The sequence below is a fragment of the Podarcis muralis genome, chromosome 13, assembly GCF_964188315.1.
Source record: "Podarcis muralis chromosome 13, rPodMur119.hap1.1, whole genome shotgun sequence".
NCBI lineage: Eukaryota > Metazoa > Chordata > Lepidosauria > Squamata > Lacertidae > Podarcis > Podarcis muralis.
Window position 1 is genome coordinate 8,559,845 of NC_135667.1, and position 19,654 is coordinate 8,579,498.

Genomic DNA, 19,654 nt, shown 5'->3' on the forward strand with positions numbered 1-19,654 from the left:
ATTTAGAAGGAAATTGGGCCAGATCCAGCCCCCGGGCATTAGTTTACCTACCCATGTTCTTTTACTATTGGTTTAAGCCACTTTCATTAGTTTGTGGGAGGGGGATTGGCATTCAAATAAGATGATGATTATGGGTAATGGGAGCCCACTTTGCTTATTAGGGGGAGGAAGCTTTCATTGAAACTGCAACAAATGCAGATGAGGGACTCCATTTTTGCAGGATAAATTTCTTCCACCTTCTATAGCAAGCCTGCTTGTAGATGCGCCTTTAAAGGACTCATTGCATTTTGGCATTCAGTGAGTGACAGGTTGGTGGCCCCAACCACCTCTGGCTCAAAAGGGATAGAGGGAAGAGCAATCAGGCTGACTACTGTGGAACAAGTTCTAATCTCTGCCCTAGCACTACATACCCAATTATAAAAATTAATTTTTATGGGTAAGAAAGAAATAGGGAAATGCAATGGACAGTGTGGGATGAATTACTTCAATTTTATTGAATGAATCACTTTCAAATGAATTACTTTTATTGTATTGAATTATTAATATATATTTCTTTCATGGGATCGAGTAATCTTATATCATTCTCTTCAGAAATGCTGAACCACATTTGCTTAAGTACCGGTAAATAAATTGATTGCCTAAGATTAAGGGACTGAGACTCCTAACTACTTTGTAGGATAATATGGAGGAGTATATACTCCCTACAATGTTGTGGCTCTTACTGGGATAATCTACAATGGTACTTCCATCACTAAACATTGATTTTGATGCATCAAAGGCAGTCTTTATATTTTTACCCTGAGCAGGGCAATATAGGTCACACAAATTTAAGAACAGAACAAATCAAATGTCTGCGTATGCCCACAAAACATATAGGTTTTCAGCAGGTATCCATTAGCTAAAGTGGTACCTCAGGTTAAGAACAGTTTCAGGTTAAGAACGAATTAAGTTCTTAACCCGAGGTACCACTGTAGTCCAGTTCTGTTGTTCTTTCTTGCTCCTTTATTCAAGCAGGCATCTGTATGCTGTGGTTGTCAACCTCTCCCCCATTCTCAGAAAGAAATCATAGTGCAATGTAATGAAGGGTCATTCACCATGTTTAACTGTATCCTGAGTTACATGGGCCTCCTGGCTGCCACCAATTTCATTGTGGCATTCCTTGCTCGCAAATTACCCGACAGTTTTAACGAAGCCAAGTTCATTACATTCAGCATGTTGCTGTTTTGTGGTGTTTGGCTTTCTTTTCTTCCAGCCTATCTGAGCACCAAAAGGAAAGACATGGTGGCTGTGGAGATCTTCTCCACCTTGGCTTCCAGTGCTGAGTTATTGGGCTATATCATTGTCCCTAAATGTTACATCATTATACTAAGGTCTGAACTGAACAACAGAGAGTAACTGATTAGAAGAAAAATTAGCGAATCTCTCTCTATGTTTTTGGTCTGTTTTATTTGAACATTAATTGTTTTAGGAGGGAATATGTTTTTAATTCATTTATTACAAACATTTGTTTAAAATTATCGACAGATGTTACATTTCTCTATCAACTCCCCTCATCCCCTCTCATTACCTTACATCCAAACTAACTGACACCCATCCAGGTTGCCATGGTGGATTCTGGGCATTTAAATGAGCTATTCTGTACAGAGCTTCAGCATGTTGTGTTATGGGTAGCAGCCATAAAAAAGTCAAAGTTTTTTTTACCGAAACACACCTTCCCCATCCACATGAGTAAATGACACAGTTCCAGGACATATTCCCATCATTAAGAAGAGCTCGAGGCAGAACTGCCTTGAAGCGGCATTAGGATGGCCATAGTCTAGAGAAAGTCTTAATGGACACGTAGAGAAGCCTGGGGACACATATTGGGCCCTGCTCTCAGGTTCCACATCTCTCATCTAGCCTAAGGAATTTAAAAGCAGAGGGCAAACTATTAAACTACCTTAGACTTTAAAGGTCAGCACCAACACTTGGAATTGTTGAGTTGTCAGAATTATTATTGGTGCATTTTTTTTAACATGGCTACAGGTAAAGGCAAGTGTAAGTTGGGCCCTAAGGGCAAAGGAAAGGCACCTGCACCCTTGAGGAAGCATGCACAGTCAAACCCCACCTCCTCTGAAGATGAAGAGCAAGACTGGAGGACTATATTGGTGTGCCTTTATAGAAATCAGCCCCTGCTGCAATTGCGACTCCCAAGTCATCATCATCAGTGCATGGCATGGTACAAACTGGAAGTCGTGTTGAAGGTCTTGTCAGGTCTCGGGCATGAACTTTGAGGCTCTGCATGACCTTCGACATCACATCCTAGGCCCTTCCAGGCCTCAGAAACATCACTGCAGTGTGTTACTGTGACATGACATCATGACGTCACATTATGGTGTCACATTACATCGCGGGTGCCATTGGGCACCCATAACCTGGTGCCCAAGTTGCCTCCCCCCCAATGAAGGTATAAGTTTCACAGGAAGCACCAGCTACGGACATCACACAGGTGGTGGGCATGGCTGCTGATTTTCCTATGGCTCCATCCTTTGGAGTAGCATTTTATATACTGTAGATAATGGCTCCTTTGCTGTGTCTCTCTGTTGTTAGGATGTTTTTCAAAGTTAGTCCATGATCTGATGGTTGCTGCTTTTGCTACTGCATTGTTTATGAAAGCTTGTGGTTGGTGGTGGGTCAGCCAGGGTATTAGAGTGTTCCCTTAATTCATACATTTTCCTGATCTTCTTCTTCTTCTTCTTCTTCTTCTTCTTCTTCTTCTTCTTCTTCTTCTTCTTCTTCTTCTTCTTCTTAGCTTGGAGACATCCATTAAGAATAAAACATTGACATTTAAATCCCAAACGGTTTGAGACAGAAATGCACAATATTTTGATATGCTGATTTAATTCATTATAGAATTCTCCTCTGAAACTGTAAATTGATCAACTTCATTTGCAGTATGGTGACAAAATTCTACCAGCACAGACTTCCCTTGGCATTTGCTGTGAAAGAGATCAATGAGAACCACACGATCTTGTTGAATATCACACTGGGGTTCAACATCAATGATGTATTATGGCTATGATTATGATTAATCATTACCATGAATAATAACACCACCAACAGCTAGATATCCCTCCCATGCTCCACTTCATATTCTGCTTACGCAAAACATGACCTTGAACTCTGATAATGTCTCATGAAACTGATTGGGGAACAGAGCTATGGGAATGTGTGAGAGAGTATAAAGTAGACATGATACACTGTTAAGATTTAGATAAGGTATTCTGTGCTCTTTTATTTCTGGTCCCACTAACCAATGGCATATAGCTTATTTAAGGTTAGCAAGAAGAGAATTCATTAGTCAGGCTGAAAATGAAAGCCCACCCCCCAATACCTTCTCCCAGTGCTTTTTTTCTAAAAAAAAATAATGTTTAGGGTACTCTCAGTTTGACTCAAGAAAACCACCATTTTATAGTTCAAATTGGGAAAAATAAATACAGTAAATGGACAAAAGGCCACCATCGGGGGTAGCAATGTAACTGATGATTCACCATGCTAGAAAAATAAAATAAAAAATAGTTTCTTCTCCCGTTAGGTTCACAAAATGTATAGGGGTATGCGTACCACTGCATCCCCCCAGAAAAAAAGCAGTGGCTTCTGCTGTTTCTTGAAAATGAATCAGGCCACGCATTTTAAAAATATAGCTTGATCTTATTGAGAAGTGCTGAGTCCCATTTCCTTGCAGAGAACTGGAGTTGAGAAGTGGTCTTAATCTCAAAATTTATAACTGCTCCTTTATATCCTGATGACAGTGTCTTCACTCAAGAGTTTCCTGTTGTTCTTAGCACACCAAGGAAAAACCCTTCTGCCACTTTTTTCTTTCATCTAAGCAGCAGGATTGGGAGTAAAAAAGTGTTACTCAAACTCTAAAATCTGAATAAGCAAATAATATTCCTATTCTGCAATTACTCAAATCACTGCAATTTCTTCACCAGGTCAAATCCCCAGATGGCTTCCTGAAGGGAAGAAAACAATCAACAAGCAAGCCTGAAAGTACTTAAAATTAAGCTCATATGTTATGGTGAGCTAGTGTAGAGGTGAGAGTCAGAAAGGGCTCTATCAGTTCAATTTAGGGCGGTATAATTTCTGTTATTTCTCAAGGAATGTATTTGCAACCTTTCAATTAAATGTATACCATAAGCTAGGCTGCCAGGATGTTGTTGCTATGGGTGTTGCTGAATCTAATAACTCCTGTTGCTAATACCTCTAATTCTATCCGCTGCCCTAGGAATAATCCTTTTCCTGTTCCACACGAGTGGTACCAGCCAGGTGAACTCATCATTGGGGGAGTTGTTTCTCAGAGCTATTACATTTTCTATGAAGTTTTCTTTAAGGAACACCCATCAAAGAACCTGTTTGATGTTTCATAGTAAGTCTTTTTCATTTGAATTGCCTTTCCCTTTGTCTCATGTTTTACAGACATGAAACCTAAAGAGAGGGATAATTTTATCACTGGCATTTTCAAGCTGCAATTGGAGCTACATTTTGGCTGAAAAAAATGTTATTTCAATTAAAAAAAAAATTAAAGCCTACCAGCTCTCAAAAAATGATTTGAATAAAAAGGTGTATTTACAATTGCTCTGCAGTATACTTATTGTGAGGAGTGGGGAAGAGAAAGGCGAAAATGTAAATAAATAAAGGTTACATTACAGATGAATTCAAAACATAAAACCATACACCATCCTTCAATATCCCCAAAGCTTCCTTGCCGTTTGAAAGAGTATTAGATTTTACTACCACATATTTCAGGTCTTTTAAAGTTTCAGTGTGTGCTGACTTGAAATGATTGCTTAGATAAATTGTATTGCCGCTGACATTCATGAGTATATTTGCCTTTCCATTAAATATTTCTTTCATGGCTCCTGATCTGAAAAACTTCCATGGGAGAAGTTACATCATGGTGAAAGTTATCCTATACAGATGGATATGGAAATTGGTTGAATTGTGTTGAGGCAGACAGGGATTGAGACAGTTCAGGTTAGATAGCACAGGGAAACCTGAGATTGTCAGAATGGGGCATTAGCCCAGAGAGGCTGACATTGGGCTGGGAAACCTAAAGAAATAGGAGACTAATTTTGCCACCAGCTGTGTCTTCCAGTGTGAAGGTAAGTCCATTGCCACCTGACTTCCCTTTCCATCTGATACACCGCAGGATCAATGACTGCTTCTAATGTGCAAGCAACCATCCTGCCCCAACCGCAGCTGTATACTGGAAAAAAAAGCTATCCCACTTCAATGGGACTTTCATGTAAGTCTGTATAAAATTGCAGCTTTCAGTTAAATGAAGTTGTCGCCTACTTAAGGAGAAACAGATGAGTTTTATTTTTTTCTTGATCAACTGTGACGGAAATGTCAAGCAATAGAAGAACAGCAGGTGTCTGAAAGTGTCATGCAAAGCAGTAATGCCCCGATCATTGGACAGAAGATGTCCAATATTGTAGTATGATCATATCTGTAACTAATTTACTTTATTTGCAGTATGGTGCCAAAATTTTATCAGCACGTCCTAACATTGGCTTTTGCTGTGAAAGAAGTCAATGAGAATCCCAACATCTTGCCCAATATCACACTTGGCTTCCACATCTATGACAGCTATTATGATGCAAGGATGACCTACCGCACGACTCTAGATCTCCTCTACAAAATGAGGACATTTGTCCCCAACTACAAATGTGACACCCAGAAAACCCTCATATCCACCATTGGGGGACTTGGCCATGATACCACTTTCCATATGGCAGACACATTAGGTCTCTACAAGATTCCACAGGTAAGAGATATGAAGGGGTGAAAGGGAATTTTTTCTTCCTACCTCTCTGGGTTGCTTCCATGTTTGTTGTAGACAGAGCCGACCTATTGGGAAGTATTCTAGCCAGTAGTTTTCCTCAGAACAGACTCATCAAAATTAGTGCATCTAGCTTAGTCATGATCATTAATTTAAAATTTAGATCTATACAAGCTTGCATCTTTATCCCATATTCCTTGTAGATTGCCTTTTCTGTTTTATTTCTAGGGATATGTGATTGAACAGCTCAAATCAAAATGTGCAATTAGAAAAAATAAAGCTTAGAATTTGTGGAATAAAAAGCCAAATGGTACAGAGAGAATGTTTTCCATATGATTTGAGATTATATTCACATTTTCTTTCAGTTTGCATACGGTTCATTTCCTCCAGTGGAGAGTGATACAAGACAGGTTCCTTCTTTTTATCGCATGGTGCCCAATGAAGCCCACCAGTTTCTGGGGATTATCCGCTTGCTTAAGCATTTTGGATGGACATGGATCGGACTCTTTGCTCTGAATGACAACAGTGGAGAACATTTCTTGCAGACCCTGGAGCCATTGCTATCTCAAAATGGAATTTGCTCAGCCTTCACACAAAAAATCCCAAAACAAGTCCACTATGATAATGTGGATGAAATGCATGATATAGCCTTGATTATCTATGTACATATCAGAAATAATAAAGTCACTACAATTATTGTTTATGGGGAATCTCTGGCAATTATAGCACTGAGAATTATTATATTTCTGCCAGATCCTACAAACAGGAAAAACACTTCATTTAAAAAGGTGTGGATCTTTACAGCACAGACTGATTTCATAACTATGGGTTTTAGTAAGGTTTGGGATGTCCTGCTCTTCCAGGGTTCCCTTTCCTTCACAATCCACTCACAAAATCTTCCAGCATTCAATGAATTTCTTCACAACATAAAGCCTTCCTGGACACAGGGAGATGGTTTCATCAAAGGCTTCTGGGAGCAAGCATTTGACTGTTTCCTTCCCAATTTCAATGAGCCAATGGAGGTCAATGGTATGTGTACTGGAGCGGAGAGGTTGCAGAGTCTTCCAAGGTCTCTATTTGAAATGAGCATGACTGGTCACAGCTACAGCATCTATAATGGTGTCTATGCTGTGGCTCATGCCTTGCATAACATTTACTCACCTAGATCCAAGCAGAGAGGAATGGGGAAAAGTGAAAGATTAAAACTTCAGAATCTGGAGCCTTGGCAGGTAATGTTCTGAGAATCAAGAGAAAAAATATTATCATTATCTGCATGAATTTATCTACCACGGGAACTTAAGACATTTCTGCTTGGTTATCTAATAAAACTATTATTATTTAGAAGTCATCTGAAAGCAGCCTTGTATCAGGAAGTTATTGATGTTTGATTATATTTTAATATGTGTTGGAAGCCTCCCAGAGTGGATAGGGCGACCTTATCAGATGGCTGGAGTATATATAATAAATGATGATTATGATTATAAGATAGTATTCCAGAAAATTATCAAGAAATTTAGTTCAGACTCATAAACTGCTGCTAAGACTAAGATAGATAAGAATATCTGAATGAATTGAGCAAATTTGGTCCATAGTAACTATGATTAAACCAACTTATAAAAGAATACATATAAACCAGCCTAACACCTCTATGAAAAAATCATAAGTTTTGTTATGTTTTGGAAGCATAAGTTCAGTTATGATTCCCAAGCTTATGCTGCTTTCAACCTGTAGTAATAGTATTTATTTAGGCTGTCTTTAATTTCTTTTATTTATTGTTAAAAGAAAAAAATAAGGACTTTATCAAATTAGGAATCAGAAGTTCTGTTTAAATGGTATTGCAAATTGTATTCACTGAAAAAAAATAATGTTTGAATCTTAAATTGTGTACTTCTTTTTGCCAAATAATATTTTTCTTAGAGGTCTTCACCATGCAATAATATAACAGCTACAAAAACTACAGTGAAAACAGGAAGAATACAGAGTCCTTTCCTAGAGGCAATTCACAGCTCTCACCTGAGATCCCTCCTATTTCCTCCCTATCTGTCACTTTGGGGGGGGGGCAATGCTTCCCTGTCTCCCACCTAGGGCCCGCCATGACCACCCCTATGAATAGTTAAGTCCTGGGCCTTAACAAGGGCCCCAAATATAGGACCTCACAAGAAAAAAAGAAGAAAAAAGATAAGAGGAAAGAAGAAAATAAAGGGAAAGGAATATTAGAGATAAATAAAAAGGGCTTCCAAAGCATAATAAAGTCTCCATCTTTTGTGTCAAAATCACAGATATTTCGCACGTCTTCTTTGTTAACTGAACCTACATTATTATACCTAAATAAGATTCATGAAGACATTTTTCTGCAAACCATGGCATTTTATTCAAAATCTCATTTATGCCGATTCCCATTCAACTTCATTTTCTCTTTCTAATAGCTGCATTCTATTCTTCATGACATTTCATTTAACAACTCAGCTGGAGAAACCGTGCCCTGTGCTGATTAATCAGTTGCAAGACGTGGCTCATGCACACCTTTTGAATAACAATGCCCATCACCTCTGGGAGAGGGTAGGCACCTCAATTATTTTATTGAGGGAGTATGTGAAGGGACCTTGGCTGCTAGAAGTTTGCTCCTATGACTCTAGAGTTTACTTGTAGGTGCCACATTCTCCTCTTTAGTCTTTTAGTCGTGTCCGACTCTTCATGACCCCATGGACCAGAGCACGCCAGGCACTCCTGTCTTCCACTGCCTCCCACAGTTTGGTCAGACTCATGTTTGTAGCTTCAAGAACACTGTCCAACCATCTCGTCCTCTGTCATCCCCTTCTCCTTGTGCCCTCAGTCTTTCCCAACATCAGGGTCTTTTCCAGGGAGTCTTCTCTTCTCATAAGGTGGCCAAAGTATTGGAGCCTCAGCTTCACGATCTGTCCTTCCAGTGAGCACTCAGGGCTGATTTCCTTAAGAATGGATGCATTTGATCTTCTTGCAGTCCATTGGACTCTCAAGAGTCTCCTCCAGCACCATAATTCAAAAGGATCAATTCTTCGGCGATCAGCCTTCTTTATGGTCCAGCTCTCGCTTCCATACATTACTACTGGGAAAACCATGGCTTTAACTATACGGACCTTTGTTGGCAAGGTGATGTCTCTGCTTTTTAAGGTACTGTCTAGGTTTGCCATCGCCTTTCTCCCAAAGAGCAGGCATCTTTTAATTTCGTGACTGCTGTCACCATCTGCAGTGATCATGGAGCCCAAGAAAGTAAAATCTCTCACTGCCTCCATTTCTTCCCCTTCTATTTGCCAGGAGGTGATGGGACCAGTGGCCATGATCTTCATTGATGTTGAGCTTCAGACCATATGTTGCGCTCTCCTCTTTTACCCTCATTAAAACGTTCTTTAATTCCTCCTCACTTTCTGCCGTCAAGGTTGTGTCATCTGCATATCTGAGGTTGTTGATATTTCTTCCGGCAATCTTAATTCCGGCTAGGGATTCATCCAGCCCAGCCTTTCGCATGATGAATTCTGCATATATGTTAAATAAACAGGGAAACAATATACAGCCTTGTCGTACTCCTTTCCCAATTTTGAACCAATCAGTTGTTCCATATCCAGTTCTAACTGTAGCTCCTTGTCCCACATAGAGATTTCTCAGGAGATAGGTGAGGTGATAGGGCACTCCCATTTCTTTAAGAACTTGCCATAGTTTGCTGTGGTCGATACAGTCAAAGGCTTTTGCATAGTCAATGAAGCAGAAGTAGATGTCTTTCTGGAACTCTCTAGCTTTCTCCATAATCCAGCGCATGTTTGCAATTTGGTCCCTGGTTCCTCTGCCCCTTCGAAATCCAGCTTGCACTTCAGGGAGTTCTCGGTCCACATACTGCTTAAGCCTGCCTTGTAGAATTTTAAGCATAACCTTGCTAGCGTGTGAAATTAGTGCAATTGTGCGGTAGTTGGTGCATTCTTTGGCACTCCAACTACCACACAATTGCACTCATTTCACACGCTAGCAAGGTTATGCTTAAAAAGGGAATATTAGAGATAAATAAAAAGGGCTTCCAATGCATAATAAAGTCTCCATTTGTTGTGTCAAAATCAGATATTTCGCACATGTTTTTTGTTAACTGAAGCTATGTTACTATACCTAAATAAGATTCATGAACATATGTTTCTGTAAACCATGACACTTTATTCAAAATCTCATTTATGCTATTTCCCATTCAACTCCATTTTCTCTTTCTATTAGCTGCACCCTGTTCTTCAGGACATTTCATTTAACAACTCAGCTGGAGAAACCGTGTCCTTTACTGATCAAAGAGAAGTGGGAGGGGGATTTGACATCATGAACATAGTCACATTTCCAAACAGGTCCTTCCTTCGATTGAAGATTGGATGGGTTGATTCTGATGCAGATGATGGAAAAGAATTCATCATTAGTGAGGACATGGTTATATGGCACAATGATTTTAACAAGGTCTGGAATCTTTGCAGGGGTTCCAACGTGAATAAAATATTGGGGGCGGGGGAGGTAAGCCCTGCCGCAATTAATCAATTGCAAGACATGGCTCATGCACACATTTGGAGTGACAATGCACATCACCTCTGGAAGAGGGTTGGCCCCTCAATTATTTTACTGAGGGTGTATGTGAAGTGACCTTGGCCCCTAGAGGTTTGCTCCTGTGACTCTAGAGTTTACTTGTAGGCCCCACATTCTCCTGCTTATGAGCATACTGACATACTCCTCCACTCAATTCTTGTTTAAGAGACTTGTACAATGACCTCTTAAGCCTGTGAGGCAGAGTATGGATGACGTTTCAGGTTAACTTGTTTCATTCACTTTGAGTTTGAGGCCTCTAAGGCAGTGTGAATTTAAAAAAGGCTTACCAAATACTGACAGGTTTAGGAGAGTGGTAGAAGTTTTGAATATTTGCCACATATGGTATTTCCGCTATAAAGTTTCTGATTTCTGAAAGTTAGTTTATAAAATGACCCTAGTTTTATCTGCATTTTGTCTTTTGCCTCTTCCATTCCAGTTTCTTAACAACAACAACAACAACAACAACAACAGTGTGGTGTAGTGGTTAAGAGCGGTGGACTCATAATCTGGTGAACTGGGTTCGCTTCCCTGCTCCTCCACATGAAGCTGCTGGGTGACCTTGGGCTAGTAACACTTCTCTGAAGTCTCTCAGCCTCACTCACCTAACTGAGTGTTTGTTGTGGGGGAGGAAGGGAAAGGAGATTGTTAGCCGCTTTGAGGTTCCTTAGGGCAGTGTTTCCCAACCTTGGGCCTCCAGCTGTTTTTGAACTACAATTCCCATCTTCCCTCACCACTGGTCTTGCTAGCTAGTGATGATGGGAGTTGTAGTCCAAAAACAGCTGGAGGCCCAAGGTTGGGAAACACTGCCTTAGGGTAGTGATAAAGTGGGATATCAAATCCAAATCCAACAATAATAAATTTTATTTATACCCCACACTCCCCAGCCAGAGCTAGGCTCAGGGCAGCTAACACCAGTAAAATTACAGTAAAAACATAATAGGAAAAAAACCATCAATTTAAAATACAGGTTAAAATGCAATTTAAAATGCAGCCTCATTTTAAAAGTAGTCCATAGATCAAAACCATAAGGGGAAGGAACCATAATGTTCAGACTATGTCCAAACCAAAGGCCAGGCAGAACTGGCCTTGCAGGCCTTGCAGAAAGATGTCAAGTCCCGCAGGGCCCTAGTTACTTGTGACAGAGCATTCCACCAAGTCAGGTCCAGTACTGAAAAGGCCCTGGCCCCAGCTGAGACCAATCTAACCACCTTGTGACTTGGGACCTCCAAAATATTCTCATTTGTGGACCTAAAGGTCCTCCGAGGGGTATACCAGGAGAGGCGGTCCCATAGGTACGTGGGTCCTAGGCTGCATAGGGCTTTAAAGGTCTATACCTGACCCTGTACTCCACCGGGAGCCAGTGCAGTTGATAAAGCACTGGATGAATGTGATCCCATGGCAAGGACCCCATAAGGAGCCCCGCCGCGGCATTCTGCACCCGCTGCAGTTTCTCGGTCAACTTCAAGGGCAGCCCCACGTAGAGCAAGTTTCCATAATCAAGCCTGGAAGTGACCTTTGCATGGATCAATGCGGCCAGATAAGGGCAAGAAAGGTAAGGGACCAACTGCTTAATATGGCGGAAATGCTGGACGACACATGTACCAATGTTTCTGAGATGAGAGATCCCCTTTCTTATTTGAACTTCAGAAGCTGAAACATTCTTTCAAATATTTATCCCTTCTGAAATGATTTCCTGTTTATTAATAGGTGATGCCAATTTCTGTGTGCAATGACTACTGTCATGCGGGCTATCAGAAGAAAAGGAAGGAAGGGCAGAAATTTTGCTGCTATGATTGTACTCCATGTCCAGAAGGGAAGATTTCAAACCAGAATGGTATGTGACAGTTTTCATTGTACAAGATTAGCAAATCTCTGTTGAAAAGAAGTTATATGCTATGTTGTGAACCACACTATCCTGCTTGCAGTGGTCTGAATATTTTATTGCTACTTTCCAGTAACACTGTCATCATTATGTAAAAAAACAACAGAGCCTGGTAAAATCCCATGCAGGTGGATATGAAAGTAAGACTCCCCAAAAGATTTTATTGTACACATAATTTAAGTGAACCCAGTGGTTATTTTCCCAGTGCGCATACCCCTAAATATTTTGTGAATCTAGGTTTGGCCTCATTGAGGAGTACTATTTCAATATGCGTATGAAAAGGAGAGTACCCCTAAACCTTTGTTTAGAAAAAAAAAAAAGCACTGACTGAACCTATCAAGTAGTAAAATGGTACAGAAGTTGTAGATTTGCAAATGATGTGTGTAGTCAGAATGAAACATGCTAGACATCATCCAGGGTGATTAGGCCAGAACTTTAGTCATTATGCTTCAGAGAAGAGGAAATTCCAACCAGCATGTGCTGTTTGAATGGCATTCCACTTGATGGTGTAGCTGTACTCAAGACCCTTCAGAGTTGAACAAGGTTGGAGCTTTGTATTTGGCAAGTAGGGAACTGTATATGTATGGGGCGGGGGAGGGGAGATAGGCAACACTGGGCCCCATCTGACCTCGTTGCATGCCTTGCTCATCACTTTATAGACCCTTTACAGTCCACCCTATTGATGTGACTTTCTGCCCATCATTTTGACAAAGGCTTTGGAATGCCTAGCAATGGCTACCAGCACTTACTGAAGGAAAGGCAACAACATCCTAACTTGGAGACAATTGAATATGGGAGCAAAATACTTTTTTTGGGGGGGGGGCTCTCTTAAAGCGTGTTCTCTCTGAAATGAGAGCACGTGTTGCGGTGGGGTCTGCCAGGCCAACCCTCTGTTGCCAGGCAGGTTAAATGGTGATTGCCTGAAGCAACGATTGGATGACCAGGTTGCTGGTTGCAAATTGGGTGGGTGGGACCAAAGGCTTTAAATATTGGGGCACTCCACTTTTGCTTCCTCTTTCGCTGAGTGCATTGGATCACCCGCCCGCCCGCCCTGTGTTCCGGTTGACCTTGCTATGCCTGTCATGGGGTCGTCTGCCGTTGGGGCAGGGGCCTAGTAGGAATTTTGTCCATTTGGCTGATTGGCTGGTGCCATTTGTTTTTTGCCTACTACTTAGCAATTTGTCACAACTTGTAAGGTTGCGGTTAGGCATTTGTTATAAAAATTGGTGGAGGAGGGGTCAGGATAGGCTGGGCCTGCCCCTGCAATGGTGGTGTGGAAGGGAATTCCATTAAAGGAATCCTGGGGCTTGCCACAATTTCGTCCAATCCCTGAAATGGGACCAGGGCTGGCAAGCCTTGGGGAGCAGGTTGGGTGAGTGGTGAGGGACTGTCACTCAGCTCAAGTGATCACCAATATTGTTTTCCCTTCACTGGCTTCCGAGGGAGATCGCAAAGTCAGGTCAGTCCCAGGCGGGGGGACAGATAGTCATAACCAATGCCTAAGCAACCACTCACAGATTATGTATTTTAATAAAGTTGTGGCCAAAATTATGCCAAAAACCTTAAACAAAAATTATGTGTGATTTGTGAATTATTTTGAGGGGTTGCTTGGGGACCGCCACATGCAACTGTCCACCCAAAAAACCAAGGGTCCACTCACTATGTCATCTTGGTGTCACAGCATGGTCACTTAAAAAGATGTTTAAAAAAACCAAACACAACTGTCAGATTCAGCAGGAATGTAATGAGTAATTCAAATATACAACCAGCTCTCTGACAATAAAGAAGGTTCGAAATAGATCAACAGGATCAATAATGGCTACATAGTCAGCATAAAACACAGATGAATTGCAAATGGAGTTTAACTTTCTTCTGTTTGTCAGATATGGCTCACTGCTTCAGATGCCCTGAAGATCAGTATGCAAACAAGAAGAAAGATGGATGCATCCCTAAAACTATCAACTTTCTTTCTTATGAAGAACCTTTAGGGATCAGCTTGGCCTCACTTGCTCTTTCTTTTTCCCTGATCACAACTTTGGTGCTTGCAACGTTTATTCAGCACAAAGACACTCCCATTGTCAAAGCCAACAACAGGGATCTCACCTACGCTCTCCTCATCGCCCTCCAATTCTGCTTCCTTTCATCTCTTCTATTCATTGGACACCCTGGCAAAATGACCTGCCTTCTTCGCCAACCAACTTTCGGCATTGTCTTCTCTGTGGCCGTTTCCTGTGTGTTGGCCAAAACCATCACTGTAGTTGCAGCTTTCATGGCCACCAAGCCTGGGTCCAGTATGAGGAAGTGGATAGGGAAAAAGCTGTCCAACTCCATTATCATTTCCTGCTCCCTCATTCAAGTGATTATTTGTACTGGGTGGTTGATGACCTCTCCGCCATTTCCAGATCAAGACATGCACTTAGTTACAGAAGAAACCATTGTGCAATGTAATGAAGGCTCAGTGATCATGTTTTACTGTGTCCTGGGCTACATGGGCCTCCTGGCCATTGCCAGCTTCATTGTGGCATTTGCAGCTCGCAAATTGCCAGACACTTTTAATGAAGCCAAGTTCATTACCTTCAGTATGTTGCTGTTCTGCAGTGTTTGGCTGTCTTTTTTCCCAACCTATCTGAGCACCAAAGGGAAATCCATGGTGGTGGTGGAGATCTTCTCCATCTTGTCCTCCAGTGCTGGATTATTCGGCTGCATCTTTGCCCCTAAATGCTACATCATTATTCTGAAGCCGAATTTGAACAACAGGGAGCAATTGATAAGGAGAAGGATGTAAATTTATTTTCTTTCTATATTCTATTGTATTTTTATATATAAGGGCTTTATGTGTAAAAGTGGTTACCTTGAATGCATCTTCCAAGGTGAAACTCTTTTGTTGGATCAATTTGGGATATTTAGGGCTTTGAAATTAAAGCAGATTAAAATCCTTTCTCACCTCAGGAGTGAGGAACAACTTGCTGGTGGTACCTGTTTTGCCCAGCTGAGGTTTCAATTCTCAGGCCATTCCTGGCAAACTACACCCACCTTATTCTAAGATGACATCATATGGGACTTCATAGGAACAATCAGGAACTGAAGGTGAGTTCCCAGATTGTCTCTTCCCAGAATATCCCCCTGGAGGGATGCTTCCACCCTTCCCAGCCCCTCAATTTGAAAGTCATATAAGAAGATTCTGCAGGAGAAGGACTTTGAGGAACATATGAGACAGGTCTTTCTAGTAGCATGTGAAACTCCTATGTTACCTTGTAAAGTTGTCTGTTGCTCATGAAACCTTGTTGTATTTATTGGACTCAGATGCAGCTTTTTTGTATGTTTTTATATTTGCCATCATATTGTTCTATTATCCTGTTCTGATACTATATTTGAATCAGAACAAATATGGGACTGATATAACTTAAATTACTCTGAAAAGTTTGGAATTAATAGTAGCTTGATTTACTTTCTATTCATTATAAAAATGTATTTCTTACATGGGACTGATTTAACTTAAATTACTCTGTTCTGTAATACTGAATTATATTTCTTTCAATAAAGAAACATGTTAACTAAAATTAAGTATCTGAGTGTCTTCCTTGAACCTTAAATGCTTTGCTTGCTGATATCGAGCAGGAATAAATATTCTCCTCAATGTGGTGGAGCTTTCTGGGATAATCTAAGATGGTATTGTAATTGCTGAACAAAAACTTTGATACATCAAAGGCATGCTCAATATTTACATTATGTAGGGCAATATATGCCCCACAGATTTAAGAACAGGACAGAACAAATCATATGTTTGGATGGTCCCCCAAAAAGAATAATAGTAATAATAGTAATTAAAAAAACAACTTTTATTTATATCCTACCCTCCCTGGCTGAAGCTGGGGTCAGGGCAGCTAACATAAAATATATAACATGGGTATAAAATCAAACTAATTAAATTACCTCCTAAAAACAGGTCAGGATCAAATTAAAATCTAATTTGATGGCTTTCCGCAGGATTAGGGTTGGGATCAGTAAATGCTCATCAGGTCCAACTGTTTTCAACAGGTATCTAAAAGAACAAACTTACTGTGAATGCCTAAAGCTATTAGGAGTTCCAAAAGTGTTGCCACATCTTAAAGGGAAGTGGCACTGAAAGTGGCCTTTATCTCAAAATTTAGCACTCCTGTTTGCCAAATGAAATAACTCTGAATTTCCTGTTGTCATTAGCTTAACATGAAAAAGTATTTTGGTCACTGTAGTTTGTTGATTTCATTAATTAGAAAATTCTCCTCTGAAACTGTAAATTGATTAACGTCCTTTGCGGTATGGTGACAAAATTCTACCAGCACAGACTTGTCTTGGCAATGAGAACCCCATTATCTTACCCAATATCACTTGAGGGTTAGACATCTATGATGTATTATTATTATTATTAATAATAATAATAATCATTATCCTCAATAATAACCCCAACAACTACTAGATATGCCTCCCATGCTCTGCTTCATATTTTCAGTGTTTTTGCTTACCCAGAATATGACATTGAATTCTGATAATGTTTCTTGATGCTCTGAATAGGGAACAGAGCAACGTGAATCTGTCGGACAGTATAAATTAGACATGAAACCCTCTTTAAATTAGACTAGGTGTTCTGTGCTCTTTTGTTTCTGGTCCCACTCACCAAAGGCTTAAACTTTATGGAAGGTTATCCAGAAGAGAATTCCCATTTCCTTGAAGATAACTGGTGTTGAGAAATGGTCTTAATCTCAAAATTTAGAACTGCTACTTTATATCCTGATGACAGTTTCTTCAGTCAGAGTTTCTTCTTGTTCTTAGCACCTCAAGGAAAAACCCTTCTGCCACATTATTATTATTATTATTATTATTATTATTATTATTATTATTATTATTATTATTTTAAGCAGCAGGATTGGGAGTAAAAAAAGTAAAAGTCTGACTCAGACTCTAAACTCTGAATAAGTAAATAATGTTCCTATTCCACAATTACTCAAATCACTGCAATTTCTTTACCAGGTCAAATCCCCAGTTGGCTTCCTGAAGGGAAGAAAAAAAATCAACAAGCAAGTCTAAAAGTGTTTAAAAAATAAGCTCATATGTTATGGAGAGCTAGTGTAGGGGGAGAGACAGACAGGGCTCTATGAGTTCAGTTTAGGAAAATATAATTTATGTTACTTCTCAAGGAATGCATTTGCAACCCGTTGATGAAATGTTTATCATAAGCTAGGCTGTCAGGATGTTGCTGCTATTGGTGTTGCTGTTTTTAATAACTCCTGTTTCTATTTCCTCTAATTCTATCCACTGCCCCAGGAATAATCCTTTTCCTGTTCCACACGAGTGGTACCAGCCAGGTGAATTCATCATTGGTGGAGTTCTTTCTCAGAGCTTTTACAATTTCTATGAAATTTTGTATAAGGATCACCCATCACGGAACGTTTTTGATGTTTCATAGTAAGAATCTTCCATTCCCCCTCTGGATTGCCCTTTCCTTTATTTCATGCCCTTCAGACAGGAATCCTTTTTTATCAATGACATTTTCAAGCTGCAGTGGGAGCCATAATTTGCCTGAATATTTGAATAAAAAAACCTTTCTGTAATTTTTTTAAAAAAGAATCTAGCCATTGTCACAGTTTATTTGAATCAAATGGTGTATTTACAATGGGGAAGAGAAGGGTAAAAATGTAATAAATAATTAAGGTTACATTACAGCTATAGGTAGGTAGCCGTGTTGGTCTGACGCAGTTTGTTCTTGGTATAAGCTTTCATGTGCATGCTAGTATCTGAAGACGTGTGCATGCACATGAAAGCTTATACCAAGAACAAACTTATTTGGTCTCCAAGGTGCTACTGGATACTTTTTATTATATATATATATATATATATATATATATATATATATATATATATGCAGGTTTTGGTGTCCTCGGGTGTCTTCCCGTGTAAAAGTTGGGGTGTCTAGGCGACGTTTCGACGAGGTCTCACTCGTCATCTTCAGGCTGGTGCTTTCGGCTTCTTGTTACTGGAACAGAGCAGGATCTCAGTGTTTGAGTTCCTATAAATACTGTTGAAGGTGTGGTGTATAGCCTCCAATGTTCTGGGCAGAGAGGAGGTTCCCAGGCTAGTGTGCCTTTTCTTCTTTTGTTCCTTAATTACTTGAGGGATATCTTGAGTGATTTCTTGAGTGATATCCTGAATCCCACTTAGGTGGGTCATTAGGTGTGGATTAGTTGCTCAAGCCTTTGTGTCTTGAACTCTTGAACTTTGTGAAGAGTTTTTCTGAGAAGATGGCTGTACTGCATTTGGTTGTGCTCTGGCTTGGCTTCGTGTATAGGGGCGAGCTGTGGTTTTGTGGCCTGTGCCAGCCAGATCTGTGTAGGGGTTGCGGGGGGGTGCAGCATCCGGAGGTGCCACCATGGTTTGCCTAACCAACACGTACTTCATCCACAATGGACAAAGATACAAACAGATAGAAGGAGCACCTATGGGATCACCCCTCTCACCGGTCATCGCTAACCTGTACATGGAACACTTTGAAACCAATGCTTTAGACAAGTCAGAACACAAACCCAAACTTTGGCTCAGATATGTTGACGACACCTTTGTAATTTGGCCACACGGGAAGGAAAAACTGGATAGCTTCCTCACACATCTCAACAGCCTACACCCCAAAATACAATTCACTATGGAAATAGAAGCCAACAACCAACTTCCCTTCCTTGACGTCCTAATCTACAAAAAACCTGATGGCTCCCTAGGACACACTATCTACCGGAAAAAAACACACACCAACCGCTACTTACATGCACAATCACACCACCACCCTGCACAAATAAACTCCGTAGCCAAGACTCTCATCTCCAGAACCAAACGCCTGGCTGACGAAGACCACTTGACAACTGAGTTACAGAATCTCTCAAATGTGTTAATTGCCAATGGATACCAGCAAAACAGGGTTACGAAGCTAATCCAAAAAGAAACACCCCCCAAAAACCAAGACACAGAAGAAAACAATGGCATGGCCCTCCTTCCTTATATCAAGGGCACTACAGATAAAATTAGCAAAATCCTCCATAAACACAATATCAAAACAGCCTTTTGCACCAACCAAAAAATAGCCAATATCCTCAGAAACCCCAAGGATAAAATCCAGTTGGAAAACCAAGGGGTCTATGAAATACCCAGCAAAGTCTGCCCAGCCACGTACATTGGACAAACAAACAGACGAATAAATGCACGTATCGCAGAACACAAGAATGCCGTCAAAAAAGAAGAAAAAACTTCCTCTCTTTTCCAACACATGAAAGAAACAGGACACGAAATTAATTTTGCAGATTCCAAATTGCTCTTTAACATGGAACATCACCACAAGAGAA

The 19,654-nt window shown here is 40.4% G+C and overlaps 1 protein-coding gene across 1 annotated transcript; it reads left to right on the forward strand.

Moving 5' to 3' along the window:
- The first annotated feature begins 130 nt into the window (after window positions 1-130).
- LOC114583573 (vomeronasal type-2 receptor 26-like) lies at window positions 131-15,075 on the forward strand. Its single transcript, XM_077917836.1, has 8 exons — window positions 131-134; window positions 1,253-1,391; window positions 4,268-4,408; window positions 5,518-5,809; window positions 6,190-7,053; window positions 10,058-10,285; window positions 12,116-12,242; window positions 14,174-15,075. The coding sequence occupies exons 1-8, from the start codon at window positions 131-133 to the stop codon at window positions 15,073-15,075; spliced, it is 2,697 nt and encodes an 898-aa protein (XP_077773962.1).
- Window positions 15,076-19,654: the final 4,579 nt, after the last annotated feature.

Coding starts and splice junctions, on each gene's coding strand:
- LOC114583573 (XM_077917836.1), top strand. Junction 4,409..5,517: donor AACCTGTTTGATGTTTCATA/GTAAGTCTTTTT, acceptor CTTTATTTGCAG/TATGGTGCCAAAATTTTATC. Junction 7,054..10,057: donor AGAATCTGGAGCCTTGGCAG/GTAATGTTCTGA, acceptor TCTTTCTATTAG/CTGCACCCTGTTCTTCAGGA.